Source organism: Podarcis gaigeae, assembly GCF_964106915.1.
Source record: "Podarcis gaigeae genome assembly, chromosome: 1".
In the NCBI taxonomy this organism is placed as follows: Eukaryota; Metazoa; Chordata; class Lepidosauria; order Squamata; family Lacertidae; genus Podarcis; species Podarcis gaigeae.
In genome coordinates this window covers 77,958,701-77,976,608 of record NC_139678.1, presented here as the reverse complement: position 1 = coordinate 77,976,608, position 17,908 = coordinate 77,958,701, and the positions used below count along the sequence as shown (strand labels likewise).

General features: G+C 41.2%; 1 protein-coding gene across 1 annotated transcript in view; it reads left to right on the top strand.

Moving 5' to 3' along the window:
- LRRC56 (leucine rich repeat containing 56) overlaps positions 1 to 17,908 on the top strand; it is a 33,288-nt gene that overhangs the window by 12,093 nt on the left and 3,287 nt on the right. The window contains exons 5-11 of the mRNA XM_083698816.1: positions 6,437 to 6,533; positions 6,896 to 7,093; positions 10,144 to 10,321; positions 11,922 to 12,119; positions 13,696 to 13,760; positions 15,131 to 15,261; positions 17,603 to 17,796. Of these exons, the coding sequence (XP_083554942.1) occupies positions 6,437 to 6,533; positions 6,896 to 7,093; positions 10,144 to 10,321; positions 11,922 to 12,119; positions 13,696 to 13,760; positions 15,131 to 15,261; positions 17,603 to 17,796 (1,061 nt within the window). The remainder of the gene's footprint in view (positions 1 to 6,436; positions 6,534 to 6,895; positions 7,094 to 10,143; positions 10,322 to 11,921; positions 12,120 to 13,695; positions 13,761 to 15,130; positions 15,262 to 17,602; positions 17,797 to 17,908) is intronic.

Genomic DNA, 17,908 nt, shown 5'->3' with positions numbered 1-17,908 from the left:
CAGAACCACACGTGGTTTTCCAAGTGACAGTAAGTCGTTCCACGCAATATTGTTATACAGTATGTGGTGGTGAATTGCGAAAGCACTACTGTGACCATATAACACAGCAAGCAGAGCTTATGGCTGAGTTTGGCAACAAGATAGTAGGCACAATTATACCAAGGGCCTGAAAACCTTCCTGTCAGAGAGCAATTGTGAGAAACACCAAATTTTCTTCTCCAGCCTGCAGGAGGCAGTGTTTGTGTGAAACCATATTTGGAACTCACTACAAAACCTTTTTGAACCTGTTACACTCTTTATCCTCTCTTTTTAATGCCAAGACCAAAGTGACCTTATTTCTCCTATCTCAAGGGTGAGAGCCCACGCTTTTCCCATTTCAATTGCAGCAAAGTCTCTCAATATTTGTGTGTTTATTTCTCAAATATCTAGAGGTTGGCCTACTTATTTTTGTGCGGTCAGTAGGGAGACTTTGTACACAGAATGTGATAAAAAGGTATTGCTTTAGGTCCTTGTTAATTTCCTACTTTACACTTATTTTATGAGGCTTTTACTCTATTGCTTCCATCCATCTCTCTCCAGCCAAGTAATATCAGATTTATGAAGTAATAATTGAGGGAGAAACATGGAACACTCTCTGAAGAGAGCAAGTTAAAAAACTATCTTTTACTCTTGCATGATGACATATGTTACTTATCTCCCTAATGATTCTGGCAAAAAGGACTATATTTCAAAGCTAATGGGGTATTCGTTCTAGTCTGGCTAACAGCCACCGTTTTTAATCTAATTGCTTCTGCTTTCTAATTTCAGGGATGAGTAAAAGGATATATGTAAAATCCTAGATAAATACTTTCTTAAAACGTAGGCTGTTCTATTAGATGCAGCATCCGTAGCTGTGCTTTTGGCATATGCAGTAATCCTCAACTATTAAGTGACCTGTCATTTTCAGAGTACTATATCACAAAACCATCTATTTGTTTTGAGTCACCTTTGCACTGCTTTATCAGTTAATGTACAGTGGCTGCCATTTGCCTGGAGGGCTAAGGTAGGAATGCCAGTAAACATACAGTACAGAGGTGGAATCTAACATTGTAGTAGATGGATCGTTCTGACAATGCAAACCGGAGAGAACCATTCTCCTTGCCAGAGAGAATGATCTCTCCTCTCCCCACACACTGTTCTGAGGGTTCGCCTGACCTTCCTGAGCAAATTTGGAGAGTGAAGGGAGTCTTGTTGTCCTACCAGGACTCTACCAGGGAACATGGTAGAGGTGTGTATGATTATGAATTGTATGGAGAAACTGGATAGAGATAAGTTTTTCTCATAATACTAGAATCCGGGACCATCCAGTAAAGCTGAATGTTGGAAGATTGAGGGCAGACCCCCCAAAAGTAATTTGTCACAAGGCACATAATTCAACTGTGAATTCTGCTCTCAAAGACATAGTGATGGCCACCACCTCGGATGGCCTTATTATGTATCAGATTTCGAAATTATGTGACCTGTCTCTTTATGTAGAGCCCAGAGGTTGAAAACTATGTGAAGAGCCCACCCTTGCTGCAACATCTTGGTCCCATAATCAGGCTGCAGTCCTATATCCACAAACATGGGAGTAATTCCCATTGAATCCAGTGGATTTTACTTTTGAGTAATGTAAAGAATTGTGCTGCTGGGACTTTTAGCAGGCAGATGGTTGGTTTTCATCAAACCTGGTAGTAAGGATTGTTCTCTTCTTTATGAAAAATCCAATATCTTCATCATTTTCCATTCCATTCAGTGCAGGTGTGGGGAACCTTTGGCCTTCCAGACATTGCTGAACTACAACTCCCATCAGTCCCTGCAAGCATTGCCAATGGAAGCTGTAGTTCAACAGCATCTGGAGGTCCAAAGGTTCTCCACACCTGATTTAATGTGATGGATACTTGATATTATATTTTCCTCCTTCTTGCCCTCATTTTTGGTTGCGATATTTAGAAATATGGCTGTTTGCAGCAAACCAGAGGTCTAATCTCAGTTTGAAAGCCTCCAGATTTCTATTCAGGAACCCAGTATCTCAAATGATGTTGTCTGTCTGAAAACAGATACGTACATATCTAACCAATTTGAAATGCACCTGCAACACGTTGCTCCCAGCGGTTATGTAGGTTCTAAGTGATTTAGTCAGAAATGAGAGAGGAACAATTATCATCAACCGTTGAGAAAACGCAAAGAATTGAATGTTGGGAGATAATAGTGTAATTAGGCAGCTGGCAGGAGAGTTGCCCATCCTTATCCGTCTCCATGGCAACAGTGGTCCAAAGAGTCATCAGTTACAGCGAGGAGTAGAACATAATCTTCAGCAAGAAAGATGAGATCTATAAAGAGTTAGTTTTTCACTCTTGTCTGTCACTTATCTGTTTTCTAAGACAATTACCCTCCAATATCAGACTAAGAGAAAAGTGGCTTAAGGACAGTAAATTAATCTGCATTGCTTATTATCTCATTGGCAAATATACAATGAATTCAGAGCTTGAAACTTGAAACTTGCAGTTTATACAATGTATTTTCATAAGTTGGTCACAGTCTACAAATCATTATTTTATTTTGTTTATTTTCTAGAAAAATGATATATTATTCTTTTGTTAGAAATATTGCCAAAAGGATAAGTTTCAGTTTAGGGCAAAGATACTTTTGAGACACAGGTATAGATTAACATTATAAAATGTATTCTTTAATGCTAAAAGGCCCATGTATGCAGCAAGCTTACCAAAAAAAATCTTTCATGCATCTCAAGAACACACTACAACAGGAATCGAAGTAATGGTCATTAATATGTGAGTTAGGAGGGAGGTCTAAACAACTTATTAGGCATAGGAATATTAATAACTATTAAACAATATGATCAAAAGTGCCTACTTGTACAGAGGCTGCAAACTAGAAATACTAATTTGTACTGAAGGAGTTCCCATGGCTATCTTTTCACATTGGAAGTACTGTACCTGCTAGTATGTACCGCCCTGTGTTTTTTAGATTTTGCAGAATCAGTCTTTTATTTTAGTGCTGTACAAGTTTATCTTCCCTTCTCTTTATTCATGTTTTAAAGGGTAATAAATGTAAACATAGCTCTTGTAATTATCTTGCATTGTAAACTATACTGGCATGGACTCAAGAGAAGTGCTGGCAGAAAGGGGTTGGCAAAAAGTGACTTTTCCACCCCCTGGCACCACAGACTTTCTCATTCTCTAGCACGGCTCAGCCAGTTGTTTCTCCCTGCCTTCTAATTTCTTTATTCCACACCCTCCATTCAAGCAGAAACTGGGCATGTGCAGAAACTGCCCAGCAGAGGGTCATGGAGGCCATTGTTTACATCCCTTAGTATAGTTTGGAAGCTATACTAAGTGAACTACTACTTCTTCTTCTTCTTCTTCTTCTTCTTCTTCTTCTTCTTCTTCTTCTTCTTCTTCCAAAAGGAAATCAAACAAGTTAGCCATAAAAATGGAGTGATACCAGCTATTTCTTCTCCATTTATTATTACAAACCTTCAATTCCAAATATAAGAAATATATTTGTATGTATATGTAGTCAAAGTTGATAAACAGAAGAACACAAACACATATTGCTAGTGGAAAAGAAGTGTATTAGAAAAATAGGCAAATCTGAAGCATGGATCTGTGCAAATTAAATGGAGTTTTCTGCTGTGGTAGTGCTTGTGCAGATTTATGCTTTTGTGCTCAACAGTGTTAAAACAAAACAGAAAATTAGTACTAGTTACAGGTAGGTAGCCGTGTTGGTCTGCTGTAGTCGAAGCAAAACAAAACAAAATAAATAAAATAAAAAATTCCCAGAGAAGTAAATAAAAAATTCCTTCCAGTAGTAGAGACCAACTAAGTTAGCTATTGGTATGGTCTCTAAGGTGCTACTGGAAGGATTTTTTTATTTTATTTTATTTAGAAAATTAGTAGACATTTGAGGAGCCATAGGAGATTAGTGCCAGACCTGCAAGAAATGAAAAGTTAAAAGGGGAAGTACAGGGTGTGGAAAGGTGGTTAGTAGAACCAAGAACTGACCCAGCTATATAAAACCAATGCAATCTGCCTGCTCCCTGGAGTGGAGTGGTTTTGTTTTGGATGTTTCACCACTTATTGAAGTATCTCTAGATTGAGGTAGTTCAGATTCAGATGGGGAAATAAGCATAGTTGCAGCTGATTGAAGGTAATATCATGTGGATGACTTTTGATTTAATGAGAGAAGACAAGCAGATTCCAATCCATACTAAAGCCAAATGTGGCCAAGCCCTGAATTTGCACAAGTGCTCCCATAGAGATCCTGAGAAAGCACCAGAACATTCACATCAAATGGAGACCTCTTGCACCTATTCTCTGATCTCATCCTGCTCACTGCTCCATTTAGGAGGGCCAGACCCTGGGCTCTTGGAGGGGTAGAAGACATCAGCTTAAAAGTGCTGGGGCAGCATGCCAAAGGTGCTTGGGGCAACATGCCAAGGGAGGGAGGGTTATACTGGAATCCTACGAGGAGCCCCTTTACACCCTTCTCCACTACATGGCAAAAGCAGAATTGCAACCACAAAGTTTAATCTGTATTTGAAAAAGACACATTTTTGAGACCTTCAAGTTAGCTCAGTTGGTTAGAGCATGGTGCTGATAACACCAAGGTTGCAAGTTTGATTCCCATATGGGACAGCTGCATATTCCTGCATTGCTGGGATTGGACTAGATGATCCTCAGGGTCGCTTACAACTCTATGATTCTATGTGATTGGCAGCAATTCCTATTAGTTTCAGGGGGTTGCTGATGTGAAGTGCTTTGAGGCTGGGCTACCACTATTTATTTTCTTTCAGGATCTTTGACATGACATCTGGAATTACTTTAGGTTTAAACTGGTGAAGCCAAAGGGAGCCTTCTTCTGGTATCTATCCAATAAGTTTTTGGCTCAAATGAACCTATTCCCAATAGTTTTGAATAAAGAATTTATTGAGTAAATTGTGGTTCTCTCAAAATGCCACTTTGTGCCAAACTACACTGGCTTTCTCCTTTGTTTTCAAGAAGTGTCCTCAACTCAAAGAATTGGATGTTATGAATGTGTACTATGGAAGGATGTGTGTAAAAAAAGGATTTTTGCAATGCATAATGATATGTTGAGTTCTGGAAAATCATTAGTGATCAATTTTACTTTACTAATCCTTTTAGACAACAATCCTAGCTACACTTACCAGGGAGAAAGCTCAAGTGAACACAGTGGAAATGATTTCTAAGTAAACATGCATAGAATTTTGTTGTTAGTCACTTTTATGCTTCTATGACTTCATCTCCAAAGATTCCTTCATTGCTTGGAGAAAACACTCAGTTTAAAGCTTTTGGGTTCACTTTCAAATACTGCAGTGCAAAATTATCCAAGCCAAGCTCTCAGGTATGAATTAATTCAAGTTAGTTTTGGATTGTTGAACACCCAACTCAGTGGGCAGTTACTTTGGGATCGCTGACACTTTCCTTTTAATCAATTAATATATATGTGACCCTTATTATAGCATTTATCTCTGGCACTTAGTTTGAAAATTAATAGGGCAGAATATTGTTTTGACACATGGGGAATCGGAGCAGAACTGAAAAAGGATACACCAGGGGAAGCCAAACCGGTGCATCCAGATGTTTCACTCCAGCTACCACCAGCCCCAGTCAGCATGGTCAATGATTAGGAAGGAATGGCGCTGTTGTCATCTGGAGAGCACCACATTGGCTGTCCCAGGCTTATATCCTGTATCTGTCTTTGGGTGCACATATGTGGTTTTGCATGTGTGTGATGGGTATATGGATGAATTTGTATCTCTGAAAAAATCAGTGGGTGTGATGGGGCTGCCTACTCCAGCTTCATTGCCTGGGGCCCAGTGACACCAATACATGTTCCAATCCAAGCAGAGCTTCTTTCCAGCCGGGTTACTCTAATATCTTCTCTCTCCAGCTGCCAAGGAAGAAACAATGTGAGTGTATGTTGTCATCAGCTTTTGAACCTGAGCAGGATAAACCGCAACATCAGAAATCCCTGCGACAGAAGCTGAAATGTGCTTTCTGTAAATCTCCTGTTATTTATTTATCCAACTAGATTTATATACCACTTCATTAACCAAAAACCCTAAATAGTTTATTACATAAAACCATATAAAATATGCATAAAAGATAAGGATAAAACCTGTCTTTAAAAACAACTGGACATAAAACTGATCAAAATATAGATAAATTTAGCAATTTAAAAATAAATATACGTAATAAAATTACATGTTACATTACTCATGAGTATGAGCTCTGGAATATAAGAGTGCTACTGTGAAACATAATGGGTGAATTTGACCCTCAATCCAAATCTCTATTGCTTTGCCAAAGATGAAAAATATTAAAATGAACTGAATACATAACCCTTGGAACTTACAGTGTCAACTTTCCTTAAGGGACCTTGGAACAGCATTGTCTAATCTTCAAGTCCTCTGGATGGCTCGCTGTGGGCTTCCAGATTTAGATGGTATCTCTTCCTGCTGCTCTTTGAAGGTAGGACACATTTGAAATATTTCTTCAGTTGCCCTGTTTACTTAATGTTCAGCTTCTTTTTATGAAGCATTTATGAGGCAGAGAACCTTAAGTTCTTGTTCATTTTCTTTCTTTCTTAAATTGATGCTGGAGCCTTTTAAAAATTAATTTTAGGTCTGATAAAAATCAGTGCCATTCCTTGTACTTAAAAGGTACTTCCATCATAATTTATCATGTATTGTGCTTGGCAATTCTGGGTCTTGAGGGGGTCTAAAGTTCAGTATTGTGCCATATATCAAACTGCAAGCCATGGGTTCATTGTCATTACTTAATGTGCAGTGGTTAAAACTTCATGTTGATAAGGTCCCTTTGGTTTCCTTTAGGAGCTCTATATAGCATATAACAATATTGCTGACTTAAGTCAACTTAGCCTGTTGGAGCACCTTGAGATTCTAGACCTAGAAGGAAACAACGTGGAGGACCTCAGTCAGATCCAGTATCTGGGGCTCTGTGTTACTCTGTCTGCCCTTACAGTGGAAGGAAATCTTATTTGCTTGAAGCCAAGCCCACACTCTCCAGAGGTAACTTTGCTTGCTTTTAGATTTCGTTTAAAAACGTGCATCTATGTTTTAATCTGATTACAAGAAGATACTGTTTAGCACAGCATAGTTTACCATGTGAATGCTTACCAAGGGAGGCAAATGCTACCCACTCCAAGTGAATAGCTAAGTAGCTGTTGTCTCTAGGAACATCACCTCGTGCTCGGCCAGAGCGGGTTTTTACAATCAAGCAGTCTATAAATTTTATGAAATAAATAAATAAATGACAACTGACTTAAGCACTGTGCAACCCAAAGCGTATTTGAAGGGAGTTCTGTTGAAATCAGTGGGATGTGTTTATATGAAGATGTTTCAGAAAAGAAAGAAATAATAATGGCTGCCTGGTTTGTATATTAAGAATGGCCACAGCTTTCTGAAACACCCTTGTTGGTGGCTGCAGTTCAGAACCTATCCTCCATGTCAGTTTTGTTCATTTCTAGTACAGGAATCCCTCTTGCAGGCCACTTTTGGAATTCTCAAGAGATTCAAAGCCAATTTGTTGTGTAATGGAGGTCTACTGTGTAAGTAAGATCCTTGCGGCGTAGACGGTCAAAAATGTGTTCCCCTGGTGCATGGGCAGTCTTGTATTGATTGCGCTTGTGGCAGTTTAAGATCAGCAGCCAAAATCCTAGACACATGCCTACCACAACAGAGAAGGCTTTTTCAGCAGTAGGGAACATGCTAACTCCTGGAATACTGCACATGCCCCATCAACAAAGGCCTTTAGAGGAGCCCCAAAGACTTATTTATTCTCAGCCACATTTGCTTAAATAAGATTTATTGGCCTGCCGAGTTGAATTGGTTTCAGCTATAATTATTTATTGGCGTTCAGTATTGTACTGGACAGTTGTTGGTGTTTTTTAAAAAAATAAAATAAAATAATTGAAACCACTGCTAAAACAAGACTTTCTCCCTCCGTTTTAGCAGCGCTTTCTATGAAAACCTCCTTGTGCTGTTGAAGCAAGGCACGCTCCCACCACTCACAAATGGATTGGGAGCATGTCTTCCCCATCAAAAAGCAAGCAGGAGCTCTCTTTATGCTCATGGTTGTTCCTTTATAGCCACACGGGTACCTGTCCTACACCTTATATCCCATATGATGCCTGGTGAGTGGCAGGTGGGTGTTGTTTACAAGGAACAGCCTCGCAGTCCGAATTAGACCTGCAAGCTGGAGATTTCCCCCCCTTGCACTGTTGCATCTAAGGCCATGCTTCATATTTGCATACCACCTTCAAATGTAGAAATAATACAAATATATCTTCTAGACTTCATCCAAACAAGGATAGCTTATAATTCTGCCTGGCCCTTTCTATGTAAAATAAAAATAAAATTACATATACTGATTCGGCTAAATTTACAGCTCTCTCTACAGGCTGTCTGTTTGCTCAGTGTAATTTGATTTCCAGATGAGCTCATCTCTTCCAGACATTAAAACCCAAAGCAACAATCTAATGATGAATGTGGTGGTCTCTATCACAGCTGTTTCAATAGCACTCTCTGTCCATATATGTGTGTGTGTACATGTAATGTGATGCACCCCTCAACCATTACAGACTTGCAGACTGGAAAACCTATAGCTTCCATATAACAGAAAGCAAATGCACTATGTAAAAAGATTATTTTGTCTTCTGTACTAGGTCATTACCCTATTGTGGGAAAGAATATAGGCCAAAAGTTCATCGGCCAGTCTTGACATTATACAGATGGAGTAGCAGTTTGTAGTTCATTGAAAGTGGGGGAAATATTCCAGGTGCATATATTTACCACTACTGCTACTTTGCTGAAGTTCTCTTGTAACACTATACAAAATCTAGGGGTGATGCACCCTCCCAGAATCATGCAATCTAAAGGCTGCTCCAGAAGATACAGTTTTAATTCATGTGTCTAAAGCCATCTGTTAGTAACCAGCAACTGTGGCCTGGGGGCTTAGTCCAGTCCCTAGGGGCTTCCCATCTGGTCCTAGCTTAGTGCCTGATCTCAAGGATGCCTCATAATGCAGCTTGTCATTTCTCCTACACAAGATGAGTCATAAGCAAAGAACTCTGACCTCCTCCTCTCCAGCATGTGCAGCAGAGGAGGCTTGGGGGAGTCCTCCCTTTATGGACCCCAGCTGCTCCCTCTTTGCTTGGCCATGGCTGAGTCACAGGAGGCAGTAGGTGAGGTGCATAAAGGGGGGGACACTAGAAAAACCTCTCTGGCTGATCACACTTTGCCTTGCCTTAAGCTTGCATAGGAATCGGTTAGTAGGAAGAAAGTAGATGTAGCCCAGTAGTTGCTGACCAGGTTCTAGATTCCTATATCTTAAAGTGCAAAAGAAAAAGGTCATATAGAAAGTGGAGTGAGAGGCAGCTTCTGTAGTCTAGATCTAGAGTGTGTGCAGTTCAGGTCTGCAGGATCTACTTTGCTTTTTTACTAGAACCCTGAGAACCACAGACAGCCATACACTTAAAATTAAGGAACAAAGGTGCTTCTGAACATGTGCTCAGCCCTGGATTTTCTTCAGCACCAGAACTAACCAAATTAGTCCTGTCACACAACATCCCACTCCTAGTTTTTCTGTAAGGTTTCTTCTTTTCAGCAGACTAGTTGTAAGGCCCATCTAGATGTAAAGTGATGGAGAAAAGGGATTTTACACTCTAGTCTCCACACCACAGTTCTAGTCAGAATCAAGCTCTCTGCGCCTGCTAGTTTGGCCTAGATAAACTTTGTTGTTTAGTCATGTCTGACTCTTCGTGACCCCATGGACCAGAGCACGCCAGGCACTCCTGCCTTCCTAGATAAACTAGGGATGGTAAAAAAAGGGGGGGGGTTTAGAAACTCTTGCAAATCTACTGTAAATAATCCAGGACTCTACCAATAGGTTACGGTCTACATTCTACCCACCCCTGGACTAGATGAGCTAGTGGACTTGGCTTCATAGTGTCTTTATGTGGTTCCTGCCCACTTCTCAGATTTCCCTCCCCTTTCCCTTGTCAAAATGTGTTTGAAATGACTACACTGAGAAATTTCTGCTTTGGGTTTTTCCCTCTCAGGTCCCAGACTACAACTACAGAGCTGAGGTGAAAAAACTCATCCCTCATTTAAAGTATTTGGATGAAATACCAGCAGACCAAACTGATCTTCCTTTCCCATGCAAGATGAACAAGGAGTGGCTACTTGTCAAGGAATCCATCAAAGATGGAAGTTTAGTTGAAGAGGCATCTTGTTCAGGCAGGCCAAATTATTTCCTAAGGATCCATTTTTGCTGGGGACAAGGTTTCAGGGGGAAATAATGTGTACGTACATAGATCCATGTACACTCTCTTGTATGCACCAAAGCCAGGCCTGGTTATCAGGGATAAGAATGGGCAGTAGCTTTTGCAAGAGTGTACGGGTAGAGTTAGATGTGATCGCAGCAGAAGTGTGTCTTCACACAGAACACTCTAAACAGCTGTAAGACAGAGAGAGATAGGTGTGGGTCCTCTTGTGTGGTAGGTGGGAAAGGAGCTTCAAAGGCCTCCACGTCCGGCTCCCCACCCCCTCTGCTCTCACACTGTTTTTCTTCTCAAGATTTGCTAGGGGAAAGGTGGCTAGAGATAGTGAAACAAGCTGCAGGCAGTGAAAGAGTTCAAAAGCCTCCCACCTGCTGCTTTGCCATGTTTGAAATTGTCCACCTCACCTCACCAGCAGCAGACAGCATTTGAAAACTTTGGTCTGTCACTGTTAACATCAAGGTTCAGCTGAATACTACCCTGAGGGAGATGATATTTTTATTTTATTTTATTTTATTTTACTTTTTTTATTTATTTCCAGCCCACCTGGCTGGGCTTCCCCAGCCACTCTGGGCGACTTTCAACAAAATACTAAAATACAGTAATCCATCAAACATTAAACACTTCCCTAAACAGGGCTGCCTTCAGATGTCTTCTAAAAGTCTGGTAGTTGTTGTTCTCTTTGACATTGGGTGGGAGGGCGTTCCACTTGGTCCATTTGGTCCAGAACAGGAACAATGAACCTATACTGACTTCTTGATGAAGTTTTGAAGTTTATTGATTATACTGCTTGCAGTGAAATTCGTTTCCCAGGAGTCAGACATCCTGAAAATTATGGATTATTACTGTATTTATTTTAAATGCTAATGCATTTCCAAAATAACTCATTAAGGCTCCAAAGTACTTTGTCTTTTGTTCCATTCAGAAGTTAATGACCTAGTATTGTGCTGTGTTCTTTGATTAAACAGTTCCTGCTCTTTTCACGAGACCTTCGGGAGATGATGAGAAATTTTAGCTTTGAAAATACAATAATGGTGTACCAACACACACCACTGCTGAAATTATGACATAGATGACAATTTTGTTTGGGGCCATCCTGAAATATATATAAAAAATCAGAGACCAGTTGATGCCAAACCAGAACTGGTGGTATATGTTTTGCTAGACTCCCATTCCATAATTTTACCTAAATGTGGAAACCCCATAGCTGGATCCAAAAAAACTTCAACTGTTATTTAAGTCATTACCATTTCAAAGTTGGTTCTGAATACCTGCTTCCATAATTGCATTCTAAGCTTCTTTCTATACCTTGCTGTCAGCTATTTACATCTCTACAGAACCAGGGTGGCTGGAAGATGACACTGACAATGAAGAAAGCTAGCACTCTCGAGGCTCCAACAGGAGAGCGCACAAGCGCCAACATTACCTTAGAATACAGAAAAGAATTTCCTTTGCTCTGCTCATTATCACTGCTTTGCTAAACTGAACTTTTATACCATCTTATTATGTGTTGCAATATCTCACTGAATTCCCCCCCCCCCCCATATCACCCTGTTTAGATTCTTATTTAGGACCTCTAGCAAGAAGGCCCGGCTCTGCTGTGAGACCTGCCATAACTCAGCTCTTGTCAGCTTCTCGACCTCAGGTTCCACAAAGACCACTTAGCGCCCATTTGCTCTCTGGTAGTAGCACCCTCCTGGAGGCTACCATCTGTGATGAGATGTTGCCTGAAGATGACGCCAGTGACTTGACACATGGTAATGGAATACCTGGTGCCATTCTTTATATTATTGCTGCTCTTCAGTAGGATGATCCACTATGTCATAGTAAGTTTGTCCCCAGCTGTCTTGCCATACAGATAGACAAACTTCTGCCTTACTAGATGTAAAGAGACCACTTGACTATTATGTTGTCTTCAGCTGAGCAAGATGAGATTTGCCCATTATTACTATCTCCACCTCAGCTCACCTTTGCATGCTATTCAGTGGTGTCGAAGCAGTAGCTGTGCACCAATAGTTAAACCAAAATGGGAAAGCCTACTACTTCCTTTCCCTAAATATGAAAAGCAGTGAATGAGCCAGCTGTATTGTTGAATATGTTAAAGGGCATGGGCAGATAGCATGTGTAACAGCCAGCCATTGTTCTTTCTCTTGCAGTCCTCTTTTGCCTGCTCATAACCCTTCTTCAGCTGGCTAAATATTCACTCCCTTGCGATTCCCATGATGCTTGATCCTATGCTGCTATTAAGCTTTTCCCTTGGGGGACCAATTTTCACCTGAATCGTGGGAGAATTTTCTCTCCCTGAAACCCCCCCCCCCCACTGCGCTTATGCTGCTCAGCTGCCTGGGAAACCAGTGAGAATGGTGAAAAGGGGGTTAAACTGAAGAAAAAAGTTGATCTTTATCTGTAACTCTCTCCCTTCCTGCTGCTCTGCTGATCAGTAGGAGAGTACATTGCAGACCATGTAAGATTATGCAGTGGGTCAGAAGCAATCCAGGGAATGCAAATTGCCCACTTCTGGACAAGACATAGGAAAAAAATGCATGTTTCTTAGAGATTATGCGTATTGACCAAAGAATGTGGTCAAGAATATAAAAAAAATTTCAGTTACATTTCTCAAGGCCTGTTGGGAGAATATGTATAAATTTACCAGTGTTGAAGAAATGATTCTTCAACATCAGCTTCATTGGACTGGCCATGTTGTTTGAGCAACTACTCTATTCCAAACTTAAAAATGGAAAGCTGTGGTGGTCAACAAAAGAGGTTTAAAGACTCTCTCAAGGCAAATCTTTAAAAATGTAGTATAAACACCAACAATGGGAAACACTGGCCTGCAAGCGCTCCAGTTGGAGAACAGTCTTTACCAAAGGTGTCATGGACTTTGAAGATGCTTGAACTGCGGACGAAAGGGAGAAACATGCTAAGAGGAAGGCACACTTGGCAAACCCTCACCATGATCAACTCCCGCCCGGAAACCTATGTCCCCACTGTGGAAGGATGTGTGGATCCAGAATTGGCCTCCACAGTCACTTACAGACTCACTGTTAATACCGTGTTCATGGAAGACAATCTTACTCGGCTACGAGTGATTGCCAAAGAAGAAGAAGAAGACCAGGAATTGTGCACAACTCCCTATTCATGGAAAGATTATGGACACATTCTCCATGACACTTGGTGAATGTGCTCAATGGCTGGTTGTTATGCACATTAACCATACAACTTGCATTCCCCTTAACATACCGGTATATAAGCAAATGGGATGACGGTATAGAAGGATTTCTGTGGCTGTGAGATGGTAAACTGGAACAAACCCTCTTACTTTTCTTTTTCCAGGTGTCAGCAGAGTTATTTGTGGGAACCCCATCAAAGCTCTTCATGCACGGAGACAGAAACTAGGTGTAGGTTTTCTTTCATATGTAATTTCTTTTTTTTCCCTTTTTTTTTTCTTGGCAAGCCAGCATGTCATTAATTCTAGGGAGATAAAAGCTGAAGAGTTCTATAGAATTCCATAGATTTCTACTGTGCAGAAGACCATTATGAGAAGAAACAAACTTTGAAAAAAGTTAATTGCAGGTCTGTACAGCTCAAGCTGCAAGGCGGTGTAGGGCCTTCCATTGTGGGGTGGGATGCCAGCACATGAGAACATAGAGAAGTGACAGACATCTATCTAAACTATCACTGCATCCCACTAAACTGCTGTCTACTTTAATGGAGAAAATAAAACATTGTGCTTCAAGACGCTGGGCTTCTCCGCAGTTACGTTTCCTCCTCTCCTTCCAGGTGCAGTCCACACTTTAAAGCTGCATGTCTGAGTGTCCTTTTTTTACTTCAGAGATTTCCCTGTGAAAACCCGCTCTCTGAAGCTCAATTGGAGCAAATGGCAATCCACTTAAAAACCGAATTGATGTTTGCTCCAATGGGGAAAGCTCCAGGGCAAACACAACAACACTTGGACACAGAACTTTTAAGTCTGGACCTGTGCCTGGAAAGTGTGGATAAGCCCATTGTTGCAGTGAAGGGGTTTATAACAGGTATGTGTATCTGTGCTCAGAACACATAGAAGTGTGTTCTGAGTCCTTTATTTTATATCTTCTACTGGGTAGTTATTTTAACTTCATAAAGTCTTGATTTATTTATTTTAAAGAACACCTAGAAGTACACATGGAGTGGGTTTTTGTTTTTTGTTTGCCACACATAACATATTCTGGTTCTTCAGTATAGACATCATCCTTCATACAAACCTTGCCTCATAAATATGGGCATTTTACAAGTTATTATATAAAAGCTACCTTGTGTCTTGGTCAGGCTGGGCTTCAGAGCGGCCTTGCGCAGGATGGAAGCCCACTGTGAAAGCTGATAGGGGCATTGCTGAGGGGAGAATTACAGCAGGGTGCCCTGCCTCTCCTCAGTTCCTTGAATAATGATGGGTGCTGATGAAGGAAAGGACACTGCTAGGACACCACCATTAAACAAGCAACAGGTGGAATTGTCATGGAAGCAGCCTGCCTGGCCCTGCTGCTCCTTCATCCTGCAGTTGTCCACCAGTCTATGCACCCCACCCCATCTTTTGTGGCTCCACAGCAGTAGCCCGGTGGTGTCGCATGCACTGGCCGCAATAAGAGGAATTCTTTACCTCAGAAAATGGTTGCGAGAGGAAAATTAACTTGTAAAAAACAAACAATCTGTGGTCCTGGAGAAATGAGAAGTTTTCAGTCAAATATATAGTGAACAGCAGATGTGTTCTGACATTATTTCACCTATGTTGTAGCCTACAGTAATGAACCTGTTTCAGCCACCAAGTCAGCCGGCAGTACCTCCCTTTGGCATTGAAGAAACTGATCATGTAAATACGGATGACATCTACGCTGAGCTGAAACTCCTGAAAGAGCATCACCTCCAGTAAGAGTTCAAATTTAGTCTTATTAAGACAGTTTGTCAAGTGAGCTACTCTCCAGATAAAGCAACCAGTGAGCACTGTATGGAATGAACACTCATCTGTAAGCTGACTTGCTTCTGTCCAGGCCATGACCTAGGCGCAGGATACCTTAAGGATCACCTCCTCCTATACAAGCCTGAGTGCTGCCTAAGATCTGATGGAGAGCCCCTTCTCTATGTCTCTGTTGTAGCGGAGGTACTGTTGTTGGGGATAAGAGAGAGGGAATTCTAAGGGGTTGTACCTAAATAGTGGAATACTTTGTCCCATGAGGCTCAGTTGGCCCCTTCTCATGGTATTTTGCCTTGGCCAAAACTTTACTGTATTTGATTTTTATTGACTTTTTTTTACCAGCTTTTTCTGTTCCATCTGTTGCACATGTCTGTTTTTAATTGTGTGGGGTTTTTTTAAAAATAGTATTGGATTTTATAGCAGTATTAATTGTTGCTATCTACCCTCAGCGATGTATAAGCACTAGAAGGGCAGAATATAAATATTTAAATATATATTCTGATTAAAATTATTAAATAAACATTTCAAAATGCCAAATGGAATAAAGAAGCTGGTAATATCAACCCTTGATATCAACCCTTGGAGGGACGCGGGTGGCGCTGTGGGTAAATGCCTCAGCACCTAGGGCTTGCCGATCGAAAGGTCGGCGGTTCGAATCCCCGCGGCGGGGTGCGCTCCCGTTGCTCAGTCCCAGCGCCTGCCAACCTAGCAGTTCGAAAGCACCCTTGGGTGCAAGTAGATAAATAGGGACCGCTTTCTAGCGGGAAGGTAAACGGCGTTTCCGTGTGCGGCTCTGGCTTGCCAGAGCAGCGATGTCACGCTGGCCACGTGACCCGGAAGTGTCTTCGGACAGCGCTGGCCCCTGGCCTCTTGAGTGAGATGGGCGCACAACCCCAGAGTCTGTCAAGACTGGCCCGTACGGGCAGGGGTACCTTTACCTTTACCTTTAATATCAACCCTTAGCTTCTTTTCAGAAAACCTGTCCTGCTCCAAGATGCTCTGTGCTGCATCTCTTTGACCATTCTAAACACACACAAATCTTAAGGCATGTGAACTATGGAAACTTTTGTGACCCAGCACATCTATCCCATTTTTAAGGACCCTTGCTCACTAGATTATCCTGTTCTCTAAATTAGCATATGAAAGTTTAGTTCTCTGCCTGTTTCTTCTCACTGTGATAAGATAAGCACTTAAGCCACCTTGTGGCAGTTCTGAGGAAATGCCCTTCACGCTTAAATTCTGATGTAATCTGTTCCCAGAACTGATTTGTCACCTGTTAAGTCAAGATGTTCTTCCCACGGATGAGGTAGTCTCTTTTTACAGATTGGAAAACAAAGGTTGTACTAACAGAGATTCCCTGCAGACTATGTTGTACATCAGGAATAGGGAACCTATAGCCCTCCAACTGTTGGGGTACAACTCCCATCATCTCCAGCCAGAATGGCCAGTAGTTGGCACAATGAGCATTATAGTGCAGCAAACATCTAGAGGGCACCAAGGAACAATTCCCTGCTGTACATCTTTGGCTCACATCGTTGCCGTCAGTCAACTTTGCTGCTCACCTTGGAAAATTGTCGTGCCAGCATGATTGCTGTATGTCTGGAAGGAATGGTGTAGGCAAGGCTTTTCCTCCATCTCATCAATCTTTCTTTCAGGGTTTTTGTCCTATGTTTCAAATTTAGCATTAAAGTGCAATGGGGAGTTCCTGTGTCTATCTGTGTGATGGGACCACACACCTACACCCACACCCATTTTTTAAAAATTGTGTTAATTTATTCACAAAAATTTTAAATTGCTTTACAACTGCTGCTCCAAAAGCAGTTAACCAAGCAACGAAATAAAGCCTCTTGAATCCATCCTATGAAAATTCATATCAAAGCTAAAAATAAAAACACATAAAATGGGGCTAATTTTCAAAAGCACGGAATAGTCTCCATCCATTTCTATAATGCCATGAGAGGGAGCCAGATGAACAGCTCCCAGAAGTGAGTTCCAAAGCTTTCAGAAGAGTTTTTGGTGGAAGCTTTCTCTTTGTGGCATTTCTTCCCAAAAGAGACTTGCCAAAGCTCAAATCTGAACATCTAAAATTGTGAGAATACAGTGCCAGGGTTAAAGCTTGTCTCCGAAGGAGTATTGTAACATGGAGTATTTTACTCTTACTTAGATAGGGTCATTATATTATCTGAAATCTATAGATTCTGGTGTATAGTGCATTATGTTTTTTAATGTTTTGGAACATGTGGTTTGGATAGAGCAGGAAGAAAGTCAAACTTACTAGCATCAAATTTCTGGCAGGCACCTACAAGCTCTCCAAAGGGCAAATTCTCCCCAGGAGCTAAAAACAACACCAACTTTAAGTGAGGAGGAGGAACACTACAGCTTGAGTGACAGCTGTGATGAAGATCTGAAAGAAGCCACTCAGGAGGAGATCATGGAAATCACATCATCAGATTCTTCTTGCCAGTCCCGTCTTTCTCAATCATCATCAGGTACATTATCCAAATGATTAATGCACCCCTTGTTACTGACAAGTAACAGCAATTATATGCCTGCCTTAGGTTTTGTAGTTCTAAAGTTCCTGTGATATGTATGTATCTTTGG